This window comes from Cannabis sativa, chromosome 8, assembly GCF_029168945.1.
Source record: "Cannabis sativa cultivar Pink pepper isolate KNU-18-1 chromosome 8, ASM2916894v1, whole genome shotgun sequence".
NCBI classification, from domain to species: domain Eukaryota; kingdom Viridiplantae; phylum Streptophyta; class Magnoliopsida; order Rosales; family Cannabaceae; genus Cannabis; species Cannabis sativa.
The window spans coordinates 36,909,872-36,927,888 of NC_083608.1; the positions used below are offsets into that span (position 1 = coordinate 36,909,872).

At 33.0% G+C, this 18,017-nt stretch overlaps 1 protein-coding gene across 2 annotated transcripts; it reads left to right on the top strand.

Annotated features, from left to right (window-relative positions):
* Nucleotides 1-7,963: 7,963 nt before the first annotated feature.
* On the top strand, nt 7,964-14,369 carry LOC115699111 (probable phospholipid-transporting ATPase 8). 2 transcript variants are annotated; one of them, XM_030626351.2, is made up of 12 exons: nt 7,964-8,299; nt 8,420-9,188; nt 9,407-10,767; nt 11,156-11,266; nt 11,362-11,638; nt 11,819-11,907; nt 11,994-12,102; nt 12,177-12,392; nt 12,516-12,641; nt 12,790-12,888; nt 13,161-13,352; nt 13,489-14,369. In XM_030626351.2, the coding sequence occupies exons 2-12, from the start codon at nt 8,793-8,795 to the stop codon at nt 14,092-14,094; spliced, it is 3,582 nt and encodes a 1,193-aa protein (XP_030482211.2). In that variant the 5' UTR covers nt 7,964-8,299; nt 8,420-8,792; the 3' UTR covers nt 14,095-14,369. The 2 variants fall into 2 exon arrangements, with proteins under 2 accessions (XP_030482211.2, XP_030482210.2); XM_030626350.2 differs by having other exon boundaries at nt 7,964-9,188.
* The last annotated feature ends 3,648 nt before the right edge of the window (nt 14,370-18,017 follow it).

Consider the following 18,017-nt stretch of genomic DNA (forward strand, 5'->3'; position numbering starts at 1 on the left):
CTTTATAGTAAACAACATGTTAATAAAGAAAACTTCATTCATATAGATCATTATCATATATAATCCATATTATATACAATACCTTCACTTTGATGTCATACTACATCAGTAATCCAAATTGAGATTACTTGCACCGAAGAACAGGCATCACTGAACCGTACTAGCAACCATTGATTAAGGATTCCCAAACTTTTATATGCTGTTGACTGTTTTAACAAAGTGGTCTTAATTCTTTGTACAGCTACGAGCCACAACCTTATATATGAATAAGAAATTTTTTGATATTTAATAATAAATATAAATAATTTAACATTCATGCATATATCAAAAGTTCAACTCTTTATTTAATAATTAGAAATGTCCTTACAGGCTTTTCAGGACATAAGCCCTAACATTGTCATCCACCACTGTATTAGAATTACTGTCGTTGTCTTCTTCCTCCTTGTTCTTCTTTTTCTTATCTCTTAAACCCAACATTGTATGATTAAGTGACCCACTCTGCAACAATGATGATTGTTTACCCAGATTTTTCAAAAACTAATTAAATGAAAGCTTTAGAAATTAAATAATTGATAAATAACTAAGACAAAGAATTTTACGTGGTTCATGCATTAATTATCCCGAGTCCATGAGTAAGTATATTGGCCTTATAGGCTTCTTGAACATATTACAAGTGGTGTTTACAAAGTAAAACCCTAACTCTGCTTCTCTAGGTTTCTCTTAAAAAAAGAAGAAACCTTATAGGATATTTTGGCAGAGCTTCGACTATCATTTTTTCGATCCCCCCTTATAAAGAAATGAAGGGGTTTATATAGGCTAAATTTTAGGCCCAAGTATACCCGTGACCTGTGTAGGGTTTTGTAAAATTCTGCTCACAATTAGGGTAAAATACATTATATAGTATATACATGACTATTGGACCCCTTAGAAGGTTTTTTCTCATGGGGTGACGGTTTTGTACAACTAGAACCACTGTATGCAGGGCACGTGTCAGGAAAAAGTCATGTCTGGCAAAAAAAGTGCTCTAAGGGGCTGTAAAAAAAATGGGATATTCAGAAGAGGTGCGCACACTACCATAGTCTGACATAGGGGACAAGATCAAATCCTATGTCAAAAAGGTAGCACGTCGAGGGAGACGTCTAGCTTCCACTTCGTAGTAGGCTTCCAATATTCCCTGTATACAAGACATCCGTCTTATCTTCAAATGGCTTCCAGGTATCTCCATGTAGACTTAGTAGGTTTAATCTTCCTGAATCCTGGAAGGCTGGGAAGGCTTTCGATCCTGGAGGGTTGCTTTATCTTGTGGCAAGGTGCTAAATCTCTCCCAAACCTAGGTCTCTTCCAGGTTATCTTAGTCTTTCTGCGACCTTTTGCAATTAAAGAAACTTAAGCGATGATTATTCAGGTCATCATCTTCTATCTTTTGTCACGTGCCCCTGTTCCGCAAACACGGATAACAATGACATTATCTGGTTTCCCTTGGTCTTGACTTGGATCTTGAATTTCCTTTTGAGTCTTGAATTGTCACTGGATCTTAAGCCATCTTAATCTTGAATTTCCTCTTCTAGGATGTCTACCTCGAGCCATTAAAGCTTCATCAGACCCTGACTCTTGCTTTATTGTCTTTTTCTAATTTAATTCAACATCCCTTGATTTCATAGTGCTCATTACATCCTCCAAAGTGAGAGTGTCCCTAATATACAATATAAAAACTATCATTTCTTTAAATTGATCAGGCAAACCATTAAGAACAATAACAACTTGATCTTCTTCTTTAATGGCTCCCCCCATGTTAGTAAGAGCAAGAGCAATTCTATTTGAATCATCTAAATTCTATCCTAATAAGACAGTAGCATTCATCGTAAAACCATAAAATTTCCCTTTTAAGAAGATCTTTATTGCTGTGGATTTTGCCATTTAAACTTGATCAAGTTTGCTCCAAATTCCTAGAGCAACTCATTGTTTGCAAGATTCATGGTTATTATAGATTGCACTTGCTTCATCACAGTATCACTTTCGTTCTTCTTGGCTGCATCGACTTCTTTCTCTATTTTCTTAACACCTTCTTCAAGTACTGAATCAAGTTTTTGGTATATCAATATTGTTGTCATCTTCTCCTCCCATAGACTGAAGTTTCTTGATCCATCAAACCTCTCCAGATCAAATCTTGTTGAAGATGAAGCCATGTTCCAATGGTTCTTGAATCTTGACAGCTTGCCAAGATTGAATTCTCTTTCTCGAAATTCTAAGCTCTAATACTATTGTTGTAAATTCTAACAACACAGAACTCAAACCAAGAACATTTCAACAAATCAAAACCGAATAAACAATGAAAAATCAATAAGAAAATTAAAACATAAAATAAAATTGCAAAAAACTAAAGTAAAGAACATCAAATTTTTATCAAGTTCGACCAAACCAAAGGGCCTACTTCCAGTTATTCTACCGAGTGATCTTCTCCATTAAAATGATGAATTATTAGCTTGAGTTGTTGAGTGCACCTAAAGAACAATTACATATGAATACCCTTGAAACTCAGCTTGAGTTTCAACTCAAAGAGCACTAATCTTGGTCAAGTTTTCCAACTCTCTTCACTCTTTTTTTTCTCTCTTTCTATGTCTCTCTCCAACTCGATCTCAATCTCGCTCAATTCAGTATAAATTGTGTTACAATACCAAAATAACTAAAGGCCTTTAAATAGGAAAAAGAAAGAATCAACTAACTAATGGGTGCATTAACTAACATAACAGAAGCGTACAACATTTCAGACAAATTTTACTGAACGAATGATGTAGCATTCGAACTCACTAACAGTTGTTTATTAAAACTATTATAATTCAATTTTTTTTCTATGAATTACCAAACAACACTATATTTATAATGTTAAACACTATCTATATCACCCAACAATAATGGTAGCATTCCTATAGATGATGTATAATAGCAATAGTTAAATTATTTAGGTAAGATATAAATAATGATGAAAAATATTGCTCCATCAAATGAGCTATTATAATTAAGGTGGTGTTTGGTTGGAAAGAATGAAAACATAAGAATAAGAATGAGAATAGAAAGAGAATGAAATCAACTTTAAAATGCATAAAAAAAATTAAAAAAATATATTATATTTTTCTCATCTTGCATTAGAATGATATTTCTTTCTTTTTTTAAAATAGAATAGTCATTTTACCAAAATGATGGAAAAATCATTCTATTAGAATGACATTCTAATATTTTTAAATGTAACTAAATAAAAATTATTTCATTTCTATTTTATTACGTACCTTTAGCCAAACGCCACATAAAAGATTTAGCTCATGAATAGTGCTTAGCTACATGTCAAGAAGCACTATTCATTGAGCTATAAATATTATATCAACTTTTTAAAATATTTTTATAATATATGTGTGAGATATTTATTATATTTATTTATTTACTTATAAAATGTATAAGATATATTAAAATAAATAATTTTCAAATAATATAGAGAAATTAAAATGTAGTAAATGTATGGGTTAACATAGAAAAAATGACAGTTTTGACAAAGTATTTTAAAAATAGAGTAGATAAGCTAATGCGAGTGCTCCTTCTACTGCTATACATTAGTAAGGGATTATTTCATAAATGACAAAAAATTTATAATTTTATAATTTTTTTTTTTTTTTATATTTTTACAATTTTTTTTTTGGTCTTATAAAAACATGGAGTGTTGTTTATTTTGGTGTTGCTGCTATGATTTTTTTACAATAATATAAATTTGTTATTATTCGTTGTTTTAAAATAATATTATTTTGAGGGTGTTACTGGGTAACGTAAAAATAATATTTTTCTTTAAGAAAACAAGTGAAACTTGAAAAAAAAAATCATAAAAGTGTAAAAAGGAATCCATTTTTAAATATATCTTGTAAATTTGAGTAAATTATATTGTATACCCACTTATCTTTATTTTTATATTCTTTAAGATATACCTACTTTTATAGATGATATCCTCATTATACCCCTTAAGTTAACGTAAATTATGTGTTAGAGTTAAGTGGAGGGTGAAGATATATTGGGCAACCCACTTATAAATTATGTGTTAGAGTTAAGTGGAGGGTGAGGATATATTGGGCAACCCACTTATAAAAATGAGTATATTTTAATAAAAAGAAATTTTATTTACACCCCAAAAATGTCTAAAGACCTCATTTTAATAATTTTTATTTTATATAAAATTTATATCTTTAATTGTACTAAGTTTTTTTTTTTTAATTTTTTTCTTCTAATTCATATTCTTAAAAAATATACCTATCAAATAAAAATAAAATTACATCTTAGATATTATGAAAAAAAAATTAAAATAAAAAATTATATGAAATTTGCTTAGAAAAAAAATAAAAAAATATATACCTAAGTCAGAAAGAATTATGAAATTGAAATCAAAATAAGAATTGAAATTAATATAAAATAATGTGAGGATTTTTTTAAAAAAATATTGGGAGTATTTTTTAAAAATTATTGGGAGTATTTTTTAAAAATTATTTAAGCTTATATTTTTTTAATAATAGGGTGTATTTTTTATTTTATAGGGTGCAAATAGAACTCCCCTTTAATAAAGGGAAATTTGATTTTCTATACTTATTAAACTTATTTTTTTTTTAAAACCAATACATTTTACACTACAAAAAATATGCCAATTTTTTGAAAACCTCCAAAATACCCCCCTCATAACTCAAACTCTTTCTCTCCCTGAAACCGAATGAAAAAAAAAAAAGCCCAGGTACGATGGTCGGACCATCGAGCCACTCTCTCTCTTCCTCTCTCTGAAAACGATTGAAAACCAAAAAAAAAAAAGAAAAGGCCTTGGTCCGATGGTCGGACCATGGGGTCCGATTGGTCGGACCCCATGGTCCGACCATCGGACCGGGCCTTTTTTTTTCAATTGTTTTCAGAGAGAGGAAGAGAGAGAAGGGGGCTGGGGCTGGGGCTTCGACCGCGGTGGAGAAGAAGGCTTGGGCTTCGACCGTCGTTGGGGTTGGGGCGGCGATTCGTGGGTGCCGTGGGTTGAGCGGGGGTTGGGGTTTTCGTGGGTGCCGTGGGTTGAGCGTGGGTGAGGGTCGTCGGGGTTGGGGTTTTCGTGGGTGAGGGTGGTGGCTGCCGTGGATTGCTCGTGGGTGAGGGTGGTGGGTGCCGTGGGTGGTGGGTTGGTGAGTTGAGAGAGTCGGCTGAGAGGGGAGGAGAGAGAAAAGGTTTGAGTTATGAGGGGGGTATTTTTAGGGTTTTCAAAAAATTGGCATATTTTTTGTAGTGTAAAATGTATTGATTTTAAAAAAATCAAATTTCTCTTAATAAAATATAATATAAAAATATTTTTGATTAATAAATAAAAAAAGTATTCTTTAATTTATCCTTGTAAATTTCCTACTAGTAAAGCATGCCTCATCTTTATCAATGGGCCGAGCCCATCATGTCACCACACCACTCACCAAAATATTTTGCTTGCTTACCATGCAAGACAACTACTCCACCCCTCCTAACTTTAATTTTGATGTTTCATTGTTCCTATTAAATTAAATATAGAGATTCTTACAAAAATATTAAATTGTGGGTACAATTTTACAATTTTATTGTCACATAATTTTTTTTATAAAAATACTGTGTTCTTATAAAACAACCGTAAAATAATAAACAAAACAATTAAAAGCAACAATGGAACAACTAATAGACAATAGCGGAACAACATATAAAACTTAACACAGTATAAAAAATACACAATATTTTAAAAAAAAATACAGTATTTTTGAAGAAAATTCCGCCCTACAGTCCAAAGAAAAGTTGAAAATTTTAGTATGTGGTGTAAAAATTCCTTAGGTATATATATATATTTTCAAAGAATGCCAATTGACAAGTCGTACTTGTTATTTTTTTAAGATTGTTTTTTACTTTTTTTTTTTAATTCTATTTTTTTTAATTTTGTTTTTTAATTCAATTTTTTTTGGTAAATAAATTTTTTGTACTTGTTATTAGTACTCTTAATATGCTTGAATCCATGCCATATGGTGTGGTACTAATTTTTTTGTATTTTTTTAAATTTATTTTAATTCTATTTTTTTGGCAAATAATTTTTTGTACTTGCTATTGGTTCTTTTAATATGTTTAATGTCATATCGGTATAGTACTCAATAATTGATTTGTAATTTTTTTTTTTTTATCTTTTGTGTTTTTTTTATGTATGGATGATCTTTGTACTATTTACTATTATTTTTGGCAAATAATTACTAATTAGTTAGTAATTTTTTATGAATGATCTTTGTACCATTTACCTTTTTTGTTATCTTTTATGTTTTTTTTTTATTAAATGGTTTTTTGTACTTGCTATTGGTACCCTTAATGTACTTATGACATGTTTACTTAAAGAGAATGAGAATTAATGGTATGGTATTAATTCTCATACAATTGTTTACTAAATTTTAAAAATGGAGAAAATAGTGGGGCCCACACAAATTAGAGAGAAAACAAAGAGAAAGATTCTCCCCTATTTTTATAGGAATACTTTTCCATTTCCTAACTTAGTTTATTTTAATTTTAATTTTATTAATTAAAAATGAAAAAGACAAATATGCCCTTTAAAAATTTATAAATAGAAAATAATTACATGTTCTAATAATGGTAATTTTATCAAATTAAAGTATTCTAATTACGTTTCGTAGTTATGTAAATAAAATTATATGATTATGATTTTCCTTCTGTACAATTTAGTAAACAGCATAATAAAATATTATTTCCGATTATTTTCTATTTTAAACCGATTTATTTCTCCCATTGATTATTCTGATTCAAATTATAGTTTAGTAAACACACCATTAATACTATATGAGTGTGGTACCCAATAATTGATTAGTATTTTTTTTTTGTTTTTTTTAAAATTTTACTTTTTATGAATAATTTTTGTACTATTTTTGTTTTGTACTATTATTGCTATGTAACACGCCATTAATTGCAGTTTTAAATTATTTATTAAATTAAAATTTATAGAAATTGATATTGAAATGCACTAATAATCGTATGCTATTATAATATTTTTTTTATTAATAATATGTACAAATCTTTATTAACTTAGAATTTATTTTTTATACATTTTATCTGCTAATTTAATTATATATTTTATCTGTTTTTATTTAAATATAGTTAATAAAAATAAAAAATATGATTAAACAATTAAATTTGACGGAAAATACCTTCTCGAACACCTAGTATAGATAATATATGATTTCTGTTGCTTGATTGTTCATGCAATTATTGGATAACCAAGTAAGTCAATGAAATCAATATAGTGAGTTTTTAAACAAGTTTAAATTGACAGTTGAACTAAAACTTATAATACAAGGCACAAAACAAATGGAGGTTGATTTTGATCATCACATTCGATTGGAGGCTATATGGGCAATATATATAATTGAATATTTTTGTGTGATGTGGATAACTCTATAATAAGTTATTTTAAAAAAAAAATCACTTGTTGAAAAAATTTAACCCATGTGGTGTGAAACATCATGGGATGCATTAATTTATTTTGTCACTTCAAATTAAACACAAAAATACGAGATACTAAAATTAAAGCAAGTGCATCATGTGATTACACAAAAAGTTAAAGAAAAAGAAAAGATGAAAAATACCAAAAGACCAAAAGAAATGCTAAACAAAGTTACATTATGCCACGCACACAATATTCCACCAAAAAACTTTTCAAATAATAATAAAAAAATTTGTAAAAATTCCAATAAAAGCAAAACAATTAAAGAAGAAGCAGAAGGCGTGAGATTGAGAGCATATTTTTTAAGATGAGAAGAAACGACGTAGTTTAGTTCAGTCAAGTGTGACATAGTAAAAACTCATAGTTAGATCGTTTGATAGAGATTGTTTTGCCACGTGTTAGATAGGGATATGCGACAGATCTTCTTCCCAGTCCTACGTCAGCTTTTCCTGGTCTTAAAGACTCTGCGTGAATCATGAGAGAAGAGAAACTCCATGAAAGTGTACGGGTTTTTATCACCTGCTTCGCTTCCTATTTTCACTTATGTACATATGTTTTTTTTTCTTTGCTTATAAAAGCGGTAAAGGCACAGAGTTAACTACTTGTACACAAAGCACGTACCATTCCTCCCTCCCTCACTACAACTCTGCAAGACTCACTCTTTCTCTCTCTAGATTTCAGCTGAAACGACAAGGAAGAGATCTCTGCAACTTGGTCAGCAAGAAAGGAATTCATGGAAAAACTCAACTCTAGGGTTTCTGATAATTCTTGACCAGCTCGTTTAAGGTCATTTGAAGTTGATTTCTGAGTTCTTTTTCTTTTTTTAATTTTTATAGCTTAGTTACAAAGCCGTAAAGGTTTCGTGAATCTTGATTCTATTCTTGGTTTGGCTGCGAATGATGATAGATATAGTTGGGACTCAGAAGCAAAGCATTTTGGAGCATATGTGACTGCCAAGTTATGTTGCTTCTTCAGCTCACCTAATGGTTTTGGATTTTTGTGAACCAAAAATACATATTAAGGAAATGGAAGGGTTGTGAATTTTCTTTTTGTTTGTAGTGATTCTTGAGTTTTCTTGGTATTTGGATCAATTGAAAAGGTTAGAAAAATTGTCGGTTTGAGGGGAAATATATAGCTGTGATTGTGACTTGTTTGGTCGTTTGTTGATTAACCTGGAAGAAAATGTGGGTGAGAATTTGAGGGGTTTTAGTCTTGAATTAGGGGAAAAGAAGCAACCTCTTTTATATTGTATTTTCTCTTTTCTCTTTGGGGTGAAAATATGGTGGAAGGAAGGAGGAGGAAGAGGATACATTTTAGTAAGCTTTACTCGTTTTCTTGTATTCGATCGTCGTCGGGAGACAGTCATGATCAAATTGGGCAAAGAGGGTACTCAAGGGTTGTGCATTGTAATGATCCTGACAATCCCGAGGTCATTCAGATGAGATATAGAGGAAATTATGTCTCAACAACCAAATACACTGTGATCAATTTTCTTCCCAAGTCCTTATTTGAGCAGTTTAGGAGAGTAGCGAATATATACTTTCTTATTGTAGCTTGTGTTTCATTTAGTCCGTTAGCACCATATTCAGCAATCAGTGTTCTTGGTCCGTTGATGTTAGTGATTGGAGTTACCGTGATCAAAGAAGCTGTGGAAGATTGGAGGCGAAGAAAACAAGTAATGTTAGAAATCTTTATTTATTTAATTATTTATACTTTATTTGAGCTACAATATTTATAAATTGGATACTTTGCTTTTGTGTTCTGTTTATGTTGTCGATGCATCTCCCACTAAATTAACCCATGCTCCTGAAAAAATGAAAAAAGAAATCTTTAGAGGTAATTTACTATTTTATTGATTGTTCATTTCTCATCTGAACCTTGGAATGGTTTCAGGATATAGAGTCAAATAACCGAAAGGTGAAAGTGTATAAGAATTATGCCTTCCACGAGACTAGATGGAAGAAACTTCGAGTTGGTGACATTGTGAAGGTGCATAAAGATCAGTACTTTCCTGCTGATCTGCTTTTGCTTTCATCAAGCTATGAAGATGGAATTTGCTATGTTGAAACTATGAACCTTGATGGAGAAACTAATTTGAAGTTAAAGCATTCTTTGGAGGTGACATCCAATCTCCACGATGAAAAATCATTCAAAGACTTCACATCAGCAGTAATCAAGTGTGAGGATCCCAATGAGAACCTTTATTCGTTTGTTGGAACGCTGCACTATGATGGTAGACAACATCCACTATCCTTGGAACAGATTCTCTTAAGAGATTCAAAGCTTAAAAACACCGATTACGTTTTTGGTGCTGTCATTTTTACTGGGCATGATACAAAAGTGATGCAAAATGCAACTGATCCTCCTTCCAAGAGAAGTAAAATTGAGAGGAGAATGGATAAGATCATCTACATTCTCTTCAGTTCTCTTATTTTTATCTCTTTTGTTGGATCAGTGTTTTTTGGTGTTGAAACTGAAAAAGATCTTAAAGATGGAAAGTATATTAGGTGGTATCTCCGTCCAGATAATACTCTTGTGTTCTACGACCCCAAAAGACCATTGCTTGCTTCCTTTCTACATTTCTTGACGGCTCTTATGTTGTATGGATATTTGATACCAATATCACTGTATGTTTCCATTGAGATTGTGAAGGTGTTACAGAGTGTTTTCATTAATCATGATCGAGACATGTTTGATGAAGAAACAGATAGGCGAGCTCATGCTCGCACATCAAATTTAAATGAGGAACTTGGTCAGGTTGATACTATACTTTCTGATAAAACTGGTACATTGACATGCAATTCAATGGAGTTTGTGAAATGTTCAATAGCTGGCACTACATATGGTCGTGGTATGACAGAAGTGGAGGTAGCACTGGCATCCAGGAGAAGGGGTGGACTGCCTGAAACTAATGATATGATATCTGATAATCCAAGTCATAACGATGATGTTGCAGGCACTGAACAATCAATCAAGGGTTTCAATTTTAGAGATGAGCGGATAATGAATGGGATGTGGGTTAATGAACCTCATTCTGATGTCATACAGAAGTTCTTTCGGGTTCTAGCAATCTGTCACACAGCCATTCCCGATGGAGATAAAGAATCAGGAGACATTTCTTACGAGGCCGAGTCACCAGATGAGGCAGCTTTTGTCATTGCTGCAAGGGAGCTTGGCTTTGAGTTTTTTGACAGGTCACAGACAAGCATACATGTGCATGAGTTGGACTATAAGAGTGGAAAAAAGGTTGACAGGTTAGTTCTTTCTCATTTCATAGGTTTACCTTTTCAACTACTTTTAGCTAATTCATCTCAAATTTTAACTTGAAACATGATTTTATCTGTTGTCACTAGAACATTTGGCTAGAATTGTTTATCCTAACTTTTACTTTTCAAAGTTTTCAACTTCCTCTAACCCCTGCCCCCACCCTTTGTTATTTATATCTGAGACAATCGTTTTCTTGGTACTACAACCCATCATCATAAAATTAAGCTGTTTTTTCTCATCATTTATGAATGTGGTTGTATATGTTGGTTTGCTAAATTTGATATTTAATCGTAAGTTAGACTCTTTTACTCTATTTTTTGCTTTAGTTTTCCATTGCAATTCAGTACATCTAATTTTTGTCTTTTTGTGTGCCAGAGTATACGAGCTACTTCAAGTCTTGGAGTTCAGTAGTGCCCGTAAGAGAATGTCAGTGATTGTAAGAAACATGGAAAATCAGTATCTTCTTCTTTGCAAGGGTGCTGACAAGTGAGACTCTTGACATCATTAGTTTATTGTTATTTACAAGAATTTGCTAGTTGGTCTATCATTTTCCAAGTATTTATTTATCCGAATATATGCAGTGTAATGTTTGAAAGGCTTGCGGAGAATGGGAGAGAGTTTGAGGCTCAAACCAAGGATCATATTAATAAGTACGCTGAAGCGGGTCTGAGAACCTTGGTGATTGCATTTCGTGAGCTTGATGAAGAAGTATATATAAATTGGGAAGAAAAGTTTAGAAAGGCCAAAACTTCTGTCTCTGAAGATCGCAATGTATTGGTTGATGCAGCTGCTGATGAGATCGAAAGAAATTTGATTCTTCTTGGAGCCACAGCTGTTGAGGACAAACTGCAAAAGGGGGTGATTATTCAACTTAAAAACTCCCATGCATTACTTCTTGAATATGGGAACATTTATGCCATTTCCAATATTTAGAACACACTTGTTGAATTTGGGAACTGTTACTGGATGCCCTTTGTAATGTTTAGAAAACATTTTTATGTGCCTTAGAGGTTTAACTTTATTTTTGTTTTTGTGCAGGTTCCTGAGTGTATTAATAAGCTTCACCTGGCTGGAATTAAGATATGGGTATTAACAGGTGATAAAATGGAGACAGCAATTAACATAGGGTACGGAAGCAATTCTAGTGGTGGATTATGTATTTTTTTTTCCAAGAAGTCGCAGTCCACAACTAATTTAAATTTTACATTTACAGGTATGCATGTAGCTTACTAAGACAAGATATGAAGCAAATTGTCATTACACTTGATTCACCAGATATTATTGCAATAGAGAAACAAGGGGATAAAGAGGCCGTTGCAGAGGTAGAATTTTCTGAATTACATTAGAGAACAAATTTTGATTTATTTATTTTTTCCTGAATCCTTGACTGTTTCAGGCTTCTATGGACAGCATAAAGAAACAAATTGTAGATGGAATTTTACAAATTCGTTCTGCTAAAGAGAGTTGCAACTCTATCACATTTGGCTTAATAATTGATGGAAGGTCCTTGGAATATTCACTCAACAAGAATGTTGAGAAGTCATTTTTTGAGCTTGCTATCAATTGTGCTTCAGTCATATGCTGTCGCTCTACACCCAAGCAAAAGGCTCTTGTAAGTTAATTGTTCTTGCTTGCTGGCATTCACTATTCTATGATAATTAATTAAGTTTTGTTCATTTGGAGTTTTTAGTGTTCATCTACAGAATAATCTGACTGAAATATAGAAGATTTGCAGGTTACAAGACTGGTTAAAATGGAAACAGGTAAAACAACACTATCAGTTGGTGACGGGGCGAATGATGTTGGTATGCTTCAAGAGGCTGATATTGGAGTTGGCATAAGTGGTGTTGAAGGAATGCAGGTCATTATATTTTTGTTTATGCGATCGTTGATTTCTGCAGTGTCCATCTCAACTTGTTTTTCTGTTCATTAAACTATTGTTGTTGTTGGTGATCCTTTCCGCATTAATAGTATACCAGCTCTGATGCCCATCAATTCTTTTGTTGCAGGCAGTGATGGCAAGTGATTTTTCAATAGCTCAGTTCCGATTTTTAGAGCGTCTTTTGCTGGTACACGGGCATTGGTGCTATAGGCGCATATCTATGATGGTAAAGCCAGGCCTCCATGTTCACATTGCCTTTACTTTTTAACACAAAAATGAAACTTGCCTTCATCGTTCCCTTATATTTTTTCAGTTTCCCTAGGAGAGTAAATAAGTGAGGCACAATGGGGATGAAGTAAATGAACTGCATAATTTTTATCTTCCTTAGTAAAATGATCTGTTCAATTTGTAAAAGTCGGTGTGGGTGTTTAGGGAGCCTGATTATAAAAGCCTCTCACCCTTTGCTAAGATGTGCACTTTGTTCTTTTATGAATGCAGATATGCTACTTCTTTTACAAGAACATAACATTTGGATTTACTCTATTTTGGTTTGAGGCCTATGCTTCATTCTCTGGTCAATCTGCTTACAATGATTGGTACATGTCATTTTACAACGTCTTCTTCACTTCGCTTCCTGTAATTGCTCTTGGTGTCTTTGACCAGGACGTTTCTGCAAGACTCTGCCTTAAGGTAACAGTTTGATATCCTTGTAGAAATTTGTAATCGCATTAAAAGGCCTAACATAAAACTACTTTGACAAACTGTGCTTAATAAATGTCATCTTGATTGCTATATGACAACACGAGTTCACTAATTCTGTTTGCAGTACCCAATTTTATATCAAGAGGGGATACAGAACATCCTCTTCAGCTGGCTCCGGATAATTGGTTGGATGGTCAATGGAGTTGTCAGCTCTATAATCATCTTCTTTTTCACCACCAACTCCACCATTTATCAGGCTTTTCGGAAAGATGGTCAGGTTGTTGACTTTGAAGTCCTCGGAGTCACAATGTATACATGCATAGTGTGGGCCGTGAATTGTCAAATGGCACTTGCTATAAACTACTTCACATGGATCCAACATTTCTTCATTTGGGGAAGCATCACATTTTGGTATGTGTTCTTAGTAATATACGGTTCTCTCCCACCGATTGCGTCTTCAACATCATACAAGGTTCTTGTTGAAGCATGCGCTCCTAGTGCCCTGTATTGGCTAGTTACCCTTTTCGTAGTGGTTTGCACTCTGCTACCTTACTTTTCATTCAGGGCTTTTCAGGCGAGGTTTCAACCGATGTACCACGATATGATACAACAGAAATTATTCGAATCCCCCCAGACAGAGAATCTGGATGACTTGTCTCTGCCAGTGAGGGACAAGGTAAAGCAACTGAGGCAAAAAATGAAACGTAGGGAGCCATTAGCCATGAATTAGAAGCTTATAGTTTTCTTATATTTTTCTTTTTGTGTATATGTTTTAAAAAAAGTCATATGAAGAGTAGTTTGGAGATATGATCTTGTATACCGCTCAATTCCATTCTTAGATAGCCATGTAAAGTTCATGCATATATACGAGAGAAACAAAGCAAACTGCATTTTGTTCATATGCTTTCCGCTGTGTGACCTCTCAGTCAGGATATACATATTATATGTTTAGGAGCTTATCTAAAGATCAGTGACAATAATGGAGTTAGTATTTAAATTTTTTAAGTCATTTTATTTCAAATTCTAGGGGCTATTATTATTATTATTATTATTATTATTATTTTCTAACTGTGACTGGCTTCGTTACTGGTGTGACGCTTGGCTTTTTAGATATTGGGATAACATTATTGTAAGAAGCTAACATCTTCGGCTGCTTGGAAAATAATATAAAAAGCGGGTGAATGGATGGTGTTGTGTTGATATATTAGTATAAGATATTTTAGCTAAAGGTGGGTTGTTGAATGATATTAATGGAAGAAAACAAGTTGGGCCGTAAGACAGTTAGATGGGTCTACATATTTATGGATTATTGACGTAACACAAAGTCGTCACAAGAAACAAATACTAAGAATATTCTCAGCAAAAAGAGCTATAAGAATATGGTGTAAGAACTTTGGGATTTGGGTACAGTTCAGACTCCAGACCTTAAATATACAATGGTTCCATTTACCACATCTTTTTTTTATCTTCTTCTGACTGAACTAGAATGTGGTTCAGAAGCTAAAAGGGGTAATACTAATACCCCTACCTGACAGACCCATAAACTGAAAACCCAACATTTTAGATAAGGACAAATTTTATTGAATACATTGTACCTCATGCATTCTATTTTAAGTTGAAACCAACCAAAGTCTTTCATCATTATTTCTTCATGGTTGGCCTGATTAAGGTTTACTAACTATAATGTGGAAAACTAAAACAATGGAAATTATGCTAGTGTATACAGCTACAAGAATATTGACAATCAATAGCAATGGGTCTTTATCAATGTAAATCGACATTTTTCTTTCCACTCACGGGGAACTTCTGAAACTTTTTCCTCCTCTTAACTTTTACTTCTTTCCTTCTTTGAAGAGTTTTTCTTAAACATAGTGGAAAAAGAAAAACACTCGTGAATTATGAAATATCTTTAGGCACTTTAACACTTTCCAGCTGATATTTTGTATTTTTATTTTTATGAAAATCTATAGTAGGCATGCCGCATGCGGAATTAGTAATTGCCAGTCATAGCAGCCTAAATATTATAACTTTAGAATATTTTATGTTCCAATCATTTTAACTACCCACTTATTTTCAAGCGATAAACATGAAATTATTAGCTTTGGATTTCTTAATGATTTCGAAAAAAGAAGAAAAAAGATATAACTTTATTAATAATAGTTAAAATAATAGTTTGTAACGCAAAGATATTTTTTTTTTAGTGAAAATACAACGATAATTAGAATTAGGAAAATGAGTTAATTAATTAGCCACTTAGTTCTCAAATCGTTTGATAAAAGAAATTAAAATAAAATTAGATGAAAAATATTGTAGTATCACTTAAGAACACTTATATTTAATTTTTTTCATCGCTCAAAAAATACAATAGTAGAAACTGTTGCAACAAATTCATTCAACCCCTTCACTTGAGCACTCAACTATTGTACAAAATACGTAAGTGCACTAGTAACAACTCCTTCCACCATAGAGAACTTGTTATTCTCAACCACTAACAGTGATTTAATAGCGAGCCATTGAAAATCAAAAAAGACGAACTAATAACGAAACAAAACAAAACAAAATAAAAATATGCCATAAAGATATAGTCAATAACGAAACAAAACAAAACAAAATAAAACTAGCTATATCATAGAGATAAGACTAATTGCAGTAACTTAAATAAAAGACACTCAAAATTATGTTAGATTAACAAGATTAATCACAATAACAAAAATCTAATCGCATTAGCAAAATTACAAACCCCAACCAAAGCACGCCTAAGCCCAACAGGCCTGGCAATCTTAAGGAATTAAAAACAAAAAAAAGAATAATTACATAAGGCACCATTTTTTGTAAAATATTTACATTTTTACGTTCAAAGAATATTTTTTTTTTACATTTTTACGGTTTTTCAAAAAATAATACGAAAATAACATAAAATCAACAAGAAAACAACATAAAAGTAACATGAAAATATCATCAAAATAACAACAAAAAAAAAATAAAATAAAAAATAACATACAGATTACAAAAAATTAACAACAAATGAACAAAATTTCAACATAAAAAGATCGTATTTTATGTAAATAAAATCAAAAAAGTCGTAAAAATGTTTAAAATTCCGTGAAACCGTATTTTTGTTATTTTTTTGTTGTTTTAGTGCATTTGTGAAATTATCCCAACAAAAAACCCTAGCAATTTATATAAATTGCATAAATTGGAAATTCTAAAAAAGGTAACAATGAAAAAAGTAGACAATATAACCAAAAAAAAAAAAAAGTAGCAATGGGAATTGCATAAATTGTAGACGATATATATTCTTTCTATTATCACCAATGAAAAATGTAGTACACGTTATAACAAAAAGAATACATGTGTTTGTGGTGGCTAATTCCCATTACCACAAATTATTTACAACTCAATGCTAGTATGACTCATTTTAGTCATCATTATATATACAATGTTCATCATATTTCAAATAAACTCTTTCGTGTACATTAAGTTGGACATTATAAGTTTTTGTTGTTCATTTTGTGTTGAACATGATATTTTGAGACATGAGAATGATATTATTCATATTCAAGGAGAGTTGGACATAAAAAAATATATCATGTCCAGTATTGCTAGATGTAACGTGGGTGCCAAGATGGCACGTTACAAGCTTAGTGATGCCCACAAGTTGGCTAAGTGGTGGTCAAGTGGTGACGCATGTTGAGGTGGATGCTGGTGGCATGCTGATGCTTAGTTTGTATGACAGTGGCATTTTTCGTACATATCTTCAATATTGTCCGGATTGGGACGAGACTTGGTATTCGCTATTTATTTGAGTCTACGAATACAACGGTGCAATCGGATTGGAGAAACTCTGTGATTTGGTATATGGTTCGACCATATGTCTACAGAGCCAAATTCATGTATGTTTCTGGTAGAAGGCTAAAAGCTCAGAATGCTCTTTAAGGGGGTACCCTGGTGTTAGCTCTCCACCACCCCCTGATACCTTGGTGCTAAGTGAGTTACTATTAGTCAGCGGGGCTAGTAGGGTGGGCATATGAGGACCACGAGGGGACTCATATGTCTCCATGAGTTGGAGTACTCATGGACATTATCGGGCTGACCCGGTAGTGCGTTGAAGAAGCTGCCAGAGATTAACGGGTACGTTTCCATTGGCTTGCTAGTATGCCGCTTGCACGAGACGTGGCCCAAACCTCCCAGAGACGTTGTGGTGCGCCTTGGCCACGAGTCTCAACACGAGATGACACGGGTAGTCATTCCTAGGGTAGTTTGTATACGCGCATGGGATGGATGCACCATGTTGGAAAGAGATAGAGGTCTAACGTATGCTACTAGTTTGGTGGCTTGTCTCGAGGGCCTGCCAACATGCGTGGAGGCATGACGCCTTGAGGATTGGTCCATGGACGTATGGGAGTCCTTGGGCGACGAGGGAGACTGTTCGGACAATATCGAATGGGGCATGATAGAAGCGTTGACACGTTGGCTTGGTGTTGGCATCTTGCCACACATGCTACCTTGGTCACGAGTAACAATGTGAGCGTCAGTGTTGGGATTTACCTTATCATAGTGGGAACCTATGGACAGTGCGAGTATCTTAGCTAGAGAGCCTTGATGCATGGATGCTGTAACGCCCTAATCTATAAGGACGCCACGTGTGTGATT